The 8,462-nt window shown below is 45.0% G+C and overlaps 1 protein-coding gene across 1 annotated transcript in view; it reads left to right on the top strand.

Annotated features, from left to right (window-relative positions):
• STRAP (serine/threonine kinase receptor associated protein) overlaps positions 1 to 7,226 on the top strand; it is a 10,924-nt gene extending 3,698 nt beyond the window's left edge. Inside the window, exons 4-11 of the mRNA XM_018562388.1 lie at positions 39 to 111; positions 1,253 to 1,352; positions 1,759 to 1,896; positions 3,781 to 3,917; positions 4,364 to 4,513; positions 6,255 to 6,283; positions 6,525 to 6,582; positions 6,863 to 7,226. Of these exons, the coding sequence (XP_018417890.1) occupies positions 39 to 111; positions 1,253 to 1,352; positions 1,759 to 1,896; positions 3,781 to 3,917; positions 4,364 to 4,513; positions 6,255 to 6,283; positions 6,525 to 6,582; positions 6,863 to 6,924 (747 nt within the window). The 3' untranslated portion in view covers positions 6,925 to 7,226. The remainder of the gene's footprint in view (positions 1 to 38; positions 112 to 1,252; positions 1,353 to 1,758; positions 1,897 to 3,780; positions 3,918 to 4,363; positions 4,514 to 6,254; positions 6,284 to 6,524; positions 6,583 to 6,862) is intronic.
• Positions 7,227 to 8,462: the final 1,236 nt, after the last annotated feature.

Genomic DNA, 8,462 nt, shown 5'->3' with positions numbered 1-8,462 from the left:
GTTGGCCACAGCTTACAATCTAATGCCTTCTATTACAGGACGGCAATTGTCTTCTGACAGCTGGACAGGACAAGATATTGCGTATCTATGACCTTGCCAAGCCAGAAGCCGGTAGGTGTGATCTGGGGGTATACCTCCTTTCTCCATTTTGTTGTGTTGTGGGGAAGGTGGTGGACGGCAGCTCCAATCTTCGTGTCTCCAATAAATTTGTCCATTGCTCTCTAAAAATATTTTTCTCTGTCTCTAAAATGTAATTCAAGTACATCGCACTCCTGAACGGGTATAACCTGAGATAATGGGTGGGTGCTGAGATGACAGCAGATGCCTCTGCAGATCAGTATCACATGGTAGAAAAGCCACTTGCCCTCCAATAAGTATTTCAGTCAATGTTCTTTATTGACCAAATCATTTTCACATCGTATAGCGACGTTTCGGAACCGTATAGGTCCCTTCAGGCAAACAAGTGTCTAAAGCTGGCCCTACACCTATAGATTTTCTATGGTCAGATGAAAGAAGTGCAACAGATTCCTCCATCTACACTAAACTGTGGATGGAGGAATCCACCACTGGGGCAAGCTTCAGTATCTTGCTAGTCAGCCCTGCTGGCTGTCAAAATACATGAACAATGCCTGCATCCAATCAGATTGTTCAGGTATATTAGGAGCCAGCGAAGCCGACTAGCAAGATGCTGAAGCTTGGCCCAGCGGGAGATTCCTCCATCCACACAGTTTAGATAGAGGAATCTGTTGCACTTTTTTTTCCATCTGACCATAGAAAATCTGCAGATAATCTATAGGTGTATGGCCATCTTACCACGGTGTACAGAAAGTGTTGCAAGTCTTTGTAATCACCTTGTGTTTTAAAGGGAATCGAGATGCGGCTGAAACCATAAGGTCACCTGCACACCGGGTCCACCTTATCAATCCGTCCTCTATTGACGTTCAGATAAACATAGTGTCACAGATAATAGCAACATTTGGGAACCCTATATGGTAGCTTCATCAGGCAAAGCAATGTGATATCACATTCCGAAATGTCGCCATTATCTGTGACACCATGTTTATCTAAAATTCAAATAAAAGGACATTTTGATAATGTGGCCCCCGGTGTGCTGATAACCATATTCTGGTTTTGCTGCGCCATCTGTTGGCCACTTAAGCACCCATTGAAGTTCCATATGGCAATATGCTGGGACATTTCTAATTCTCTAGCTGAACTTTTTTGACTTTTTTTTTTTTTTTTCTCCCCATAGATCCAGAGCAAATTGGGGGTCACACATCTGCTATTAAGAAGGCTTTGTGGTATAACGATGATAGACAGATCCTCTCTGCAGCTGACGATAAGACTGTGAGGTAAGATTTGATCTGGAATCTTTGAAGGAGGAGCTCCCCCTGCTGGATGCTGTGCAAATTCCGATGCCTCTACGGAGCACGTTTAGTGTGCAGCTTCTATGTACATGTTGATTCCCAGCACCTCCAGAAAAATGTCCAACCCATGGATTGGGTTCTGACATATTTGCCAGTGCTGCACTCAGAACACTGAGCCATTCACATCGGTCCCTATACCATGTGAGCTTACACTCTTAATGTCCTGACCACACTACAGTAAACTCTAACCTATTCTGCAGTCCTTTTAGTTGGATTGCTGATCTGCAGTCTAGCCTGTGTAATCCACTCGGTATTATGATCATTCCTCAGTTTAGTAGCTTTCCACCTGTCCAATGTTGTGGATACAACAATTTCACTCTTATAATTGCAGGTTATGGGACAGAGCCAGCATGACAGAGGTGAAAACGCTGAACTTTAATCAATCGGTCAGCAGTATGGAGTACCTTCCAGATGTGGACATGCTACTCGTCACGTATGGAAGATCTATTGCGTTGTACAACTCTTCCAGGTATATGAAGGGATGCAAATACCAATGTAGAGACGTCTCTGGTTATTCGGTTTTGTGCAATAGCTCCTTGACAAGCCATTTTTGAAAGGGGATCATGCTGCGGAATGACCCCTTCCTTGTAGCGGTGGATGGTGAGAGGAGACATCGTTCAATTTCAAGTGTTGGGTGAAGGGCAAATTTCTGAATTTGGAGAGTGAGGGGCAGAGCAAGTGTTGGAGGGAGGAATAGTAACAGACAGCTTGGATCATTAAAATGACTTTAGTTGAAGACTCAATGAGATCTCACTGCTCCGATTCTCCGGCCACAATTGTTCTTGAGCCTCCAATGATGCTGGTCAAACGGGTGCGTTCTGACCTCCCAACAGATTTAATGTCCACACACCGCACTCCATGCTCAGTGGTTTTACCACAAAGAACCCCCTCTTCTCTGTTTTTCTCCTTTACTGCAACTATACTTACCCTAGTTGTTCTTATCTATGTTGTTTAGGTTGCCTCATATCCTGCTTTTACCTACCTGAGGACAGGATGGGCAGCGCGGCCAAGTTTAGTTCCGGCTAGACCTAGACCTCTGGCCGAACGGTTCGATATGCATACATGATCTCTCAATTGCAATATGTAATTTACATGAGGTTCTTCATATGTTACATTGAGATCGTACTCACCAAGATATGCAAAAACGAGGTCCTCACTGTATCGTGCGATGGCCTATCCCAGCGGCCCGAAATTAACATTAATGTGACACCTCACTGTATGTGGTAAAGAGTTGTTATATGCGATATGTATGATCACAATGTATGCTTTTTGTCTTTTATCTGTTTGCTATGCACAAAAAAAACCAATAATTTTAAATGGGGAAAAAAACAAACACACCGCACTCCAAGGATCTCCAATATTAAACCAAGCTTTATTTAAATCCACAACGAAATATCAATACGTGACTATACACCAACACGTTGTAGGGGATTTTGATGTAATTGGGGGTTTGCGGTGTCGGTGTGTATTCACTAGAGGTGCACTGAAAATGTTCTCCTTTTACTAAACAGACCCGTGATATTTCCCTTTTAAACTAGAAAAGGAGATTGAGGACACAGAGCCCTCAATCTCTTTTCTGCAGAACCTGTTTTAAATGAACAAGAATCCTCTGAGTGTTCCTGTTCATTCATAACATGTGGAGATGGTATGTTACCATGTCCACAATTCATGAATGAACAGGAAGTGATGTAGATCACTTCCCATTCATAATTGGGGACACAGTAAACATACTATGTCCTCAATTATTTACAAACACTCAGCGATCACTGACTGCTTTTACACGCTGTCCACCCTGACTCGGTGTCACAGGAGGCTGAGTGAGCGGTGAGGGAAGGAGAGCTCAATCTCCTGACAGCTGACTCCTCCCCCGCACCACTGGCCTTGCCTCCTGTGACAGCTGTCCCACACCACCGCTCTCCTATTTTTACAGGAGGCTGAGCGGTGTGGGAGGATAGACGCCGGCCGCTCGCAGCGCTCTCTTCCCCCCGCACCGCTCGGCCTCCTGTGACAGTTTCTCTTCTCCCTGCTGGGACACAGCAGTGCCCAGTGGGCAGGAGGAAAAGCAGGGATGCTCTGCTATTTCAGCCAAAAGATGGCATTTTGCCATTTTCATCCGATATGTTTCAGCGGCCGAAATTTCGGTGCATCCCTAATATTCGCATTGATATTTTATTCTAGATTTGAATAGCTTGGATTATTACTGGACATTTAGTTGCTTCAAGAATATTGAATGCTGGCTTTGGAAAAAAAAAAAAAACTTTACACTTGACCTGCCAGAAAACATGGGTAAGCTTGCAGAAAAATACTTACTTTTTTTTTTTTTATCCTTTTTTTTTTCTCTCCCCGTTTTTAGTCTAGAGCTGATCAAGTCATTTGAAGCTCCGGCCCCCATCAACTCTGCATCACTCCATCCAGAGAAAGACTGTATCGTGGCTGGAGGAGATGACTTCAAGCTGTATAAGTATGACTACAGCAGCGGAGAGGAGCTAGGTATGCACCATTCTAATTTGTGAGATGTTTGGGCACAGCAAGCGGTCTGCCGCAGCCTGCAGAGAATACAAGTGCATGAGACACAGACTGTGTGCTGTCGGTAAAGATGCTTTTCTTTATAGCAGTACACGCAAACCTTTCTCCGGTTATAAATGTGTTTAGCCCACACCAATTCTGTGTCTATTTCCCTGGCTGTCGTGCTGAATCGGTGAGCTAAATACTGAGTCACTGACCTAGACCAGGTATGCCAAACTTGTGAAGGCCAGAGAACTGGCATTTTCAGGAGATGAGCAGTGACGATCTGTATAATTCTGACCTCAGATCCTCATAATTGGAGTTTGACAAGCTGCTTTCTCTGGTTGAGAATGCTGCACTTTCTAGAGATCCTATAATCCATCTGATGTGTGTTGGGGTATATTTGCTTAGTTATATTGCTTTCTTCACAGAATCATACAAAGGTCATTTTGGCCCGGTCCATTGTGTGCGCTTCAGCCCAGATGGGGAACTGTATGCTAGTGGATCAGAAGATGGTACTTTACGCCTCTGGCAGACAGCAGTGGGGAAGACATACGGCTTGTGGAAATGTGTTTTGCCAGGTAAGCACTTCTGCAAGTAAGACTAAAACTGAAAACCCTGCTGGAGATTCTAGTCAGATGAACCTTCCCATCGGACATGGACAGTTGTGGTAATGCCGTACTCAATACTGTCACCAGCTGCCCAGCTCACCTGCATTGGGCCTTGTTTGCTGACGTATCACCGCCCCACTGATCAGTCTGCTCTTGGTCTGTGCTTAGAGCAGTGACTGTTACACTTAGAGCTGCAGCTACGATTATTTTCAAAATCGATTAGATAGCCGATTTATTATATTTCTGCATTACGCTGTACTATTGCTGGGATTTGTTGTACTCCTATAGCTGGTGGTCTGCATTGCACTGTATAATGTATTTCTTGATTTGCAGTCCTCTATACAGCGCAATGCAGAATACCACCGGTCTATATAGGGATATAAGAAATCCCAGCAATACATTATTCATACAGTGTATAAAGTATTGCTGGGATTTGTATTCCTCTGTTTAATATACAGCACAATGTACTGCTCCTCACTTCTCCCCGCGTCCCTGTGCCGATCGAGGATGTGGGCGGGCCTGGCAGCGGCGAGCGTGAGGTGGGGAGGAAGTGTGGCGCGCAGCGTGTGTGCAGCTGTGAACAGGGCCAACCAATCGGAAGCCGATCAATCAATGATTGAAAAAGTTGACAACTTTTTTAATCGATTAGTTGTTGCAGCCCTAGTCACACTGCTCCTGCAGGGATTTCTCTTCCTTTTCCTCCCATCTGCCCCTCCAAAAGCTAGCTGCAGAGGAGCTGTCATTTAGGCAGCTGGGGTGGATGCAGAAAACATTGTCAGGATCTTTCTCGCTGTGGTGCGGCTGTGCAGTCACTTCTGTCTGCTGACTTTGGGTTACATATGCACACCTGTCGCCCAAAATATTTGGCTTTACTTTTAAACAGTGTGAAACCTTAGCTTGAAATGTGCTGTGCGAGCTGCAATGTTGTCTGTGTGACGTACGCCTGGCCCATATGTCAATCACACGTGACTATATGCAGTTCTGAACCGAGCGTGCCATCACAAGGACATGACGCTACCACTCTCGGCTTCACCCTGCAAGATTAGCGATCGTCGCCAGGATTGGTTAACCCTTCATACACCAACGTTCAGTGCCACCACGTACTTTAAGGGAAGCATGCACCGATCCCAGCAAGTGCTATGACAATTCAATACAGGTTAAGAAAGCCTATAATACCGCTGTGCTCTCACTGGAATATGATTGGTTTCACTATACAGTAGCTCACTTCAGAGGCAAGGATACTTTAGTTTGTATTTACAGCGTAGAGATAAGCGGAACAATCTTAAAGATCGTCCTTTAAGAAAAAAATACAGAAAGATGAGACACCATATATAACATTAAAATAAAAGGGAATTAAAAAGAGAATACTCAACAGTGCTGGGTTTGAGTTCTGACTTCAATAAGCAATAGAGGGATCTGAGTGGCTCTTCAAGGCGCAGGAAGGTAAATGTCACTTGTCGGGCCCCGGAGGATTGTAATCTATTGTTGTTCGACTCATTTTGTAATCGAATTCAGCGTGCGATGGTTGTAAGGTGATTTTAAACGCTTGTACGATCTGCCCATCTTGGACAGGCAGATTGTACTTGCGATCATCGCAAGCCCGCCTCGCTGAGGGGAGGGCTTCCGATGACCGCAATGCTGAGCGTGCAGTGTGCGCTTGCGCACACCGACCTGTTCGGCGTTTGTCTCCTGAGAATGCCGACAATCTTAAAGGACGATTCTGGGCGGGTTTTCAAGCCTGCTCGGGAGACAAAAGACGTGCGACCGTACAGTAGAAATGGTCGCACGGCTTCCACACCTGCCGATTATCGTACGATCGTGGGATCACCCGTGATTATCGTATGATAATCGGCAGGTGTATGGGCACCTTAAAGCTGTCGCTTACTAATTTTATTAGGGGGTTAGCTTAGGGGAAGCATTACTATGCACTACCAGTCTGACCCTGCTCATAAAGAAGTAATTGAAGCTGATCCCCCATCAGGTCCGGGTGAAACTCGAGAATCAGTTTGTGTTTCACTTGAGAACTATACAGATTACAGGTGCAGATATGTTTTTTGGGGAATTTGGAGAGACCTGAAGTCAGGCTAAGGCCACCTACAAGGAAAGACCATTTGCTTTAGCTAGATATATGTAATATTAATAGGCTCAAACCTCATCAGTCTGTGCCGCCCGCCATTTCTATTCTTGGTGACACTGACTTGGTAACTTGCAGGGTTTTGGGTTTTTGTTGACAGATCTGATGTCATGTGTGTATCAGGATTATTGTGTGTCAGTGACTCTTCTGTGTCCTATTTTTACATTATGTATTTGTCTTGGCAGAGGAGCTAGTCTCTGAGAATTCAGACACCATCTACAACGTGTCTGCTGAAATGAAAGCCTGAACTGCCTGAAAAGTCCTCAAATGGCATCGTGAAACATGCAGATATCAAGACTCCAGGAATGGCAGACGCTTGTCGCAGTACGCACTCCTCCCAACAGGGAGTGCAGCATCGGAGGTAGCAGATTGGCAGAAGACACACGAGTTATTCCAGCCATGTGTTAAACTGTTTGGAGATGGGGAAACGATTCATTTTCTGGGAGTTCCCGATGAAATAATGTTTCCTCTGACTCCTGCCTGGTTCTGACCACTTTGATATTATTATTGTAGTTCCACTTATGTGAATAAAGTGTATGGGGAATGAGTATACGACTGCGTCCCTGTTCTGTGTAGGGGGTTGGTGCTTTTATATTCACCTGATTGATTGTGTGTAGTGATGCATCTGCAGAATGAATTGGCCACAGATATATTCTGTATGATGTTTTGCTGGGAGCTGCCCTTGCTTTTGGCCTTTTGAAAACTATAGATGCATGAGTCTTGTTTCTGATCTTATCTCAATACTTTTAAGTCCCTAACTCGGACTAGGTATGTACATAAGTCAGTATGTACCCTCGCATAGTCAAGAAGTTTGAGGCTGTAAAAGAGCAGATGCACATAGGACATTTCCTGGGATCCCCTGGTGTCTAGGACAGTACGGAGCAGAGAGCACCCCACAAACCTTTACTGTTTGATACATTGTAAAAAGGATTGTTCAAGATAGAAAGGAACACTGGGCTCCCATCACCACCCTCTTGAAAATGTTAGCTTCTTATGCAATATGCTGCTTCTGCATATTTTGTTGAGTCTCTCTGACTTGGAAGAAGATACTTCTGACAAGTCTTAAAATTGTGTGAGCCTGTGAAATGGCAAAAAAAGCTACAATACCCCCCAATTTTTTAGAATTTTTTTTTTTATTACTACACTTTAGCATAGCACATATCAACAAACCCCCTATGTGAGAGCAAAGGATGTGACAGGTCCCCTTTATGGTGACATCAGGGGTCTATCAGACCCCTAATGTCACCCATGGAACCCAAAAGAAGCTGACAAAGCAAAGATCTCAGACCCCACAGTCATGCTTCATCTGTTTCCTTTCCGGACACAGCAGCCGGAGAAGGCTGAAACCTGAAGTGATGTAATTCATGTCGCTTCTGTTTGTGTTTGGAGGAGAGATCAGCTGCTGGATGTGTGTTGATCTACCTTTTGACCAAAGACCCGCACCGCGAGGTGCAAAGACCCGCTGTGCCAGTCCTCTGCCCACATGGGGGGACAGTGGAGCCCAGGATAGCTAGGGGCACAGCCTGCTCTCCCCAACTCAATACAAGGGATTGGGCTGTGCATACCCTTTGGTATGTGAAAGCCATTGCCAGCTGCTATTCGCCTCCCTTGTGTAGAAGTCTTTGTTAAAAATGCGAGAAATTTACTGACAAAACCAGCAGTCAGTGGAGAGCTATAATAAAAGTCTCGTCAGCACTGGCAAAACATCAGAACAGCCACAGCATGAACTATGCAGACCGCAGAACACAACCAGGTTCTGTAGGGGGGGGGGGGGGTGTCCCCCCA

This window comes from Nanorana parkeri, unplaced genomic scaffold (genome assembly GCF_000935625.1).
Source record: "Nanorana parkeri isolate BGI_ZX_2015 unplaced genomic scaffold, ASM93562v1 scaffold576, whole genome shotgun sequence".
Lineage (NCBI taxonomy): Eukaryota > Metazoa > Chordata > Amphibia > Anura > Dicroglossidae > Nanorana > Nanorana parkeri.
Note: the sequence above shows the minus strand (reverse complement) of the source record. Positions and strands in the feature narration are given on the sequence as shown.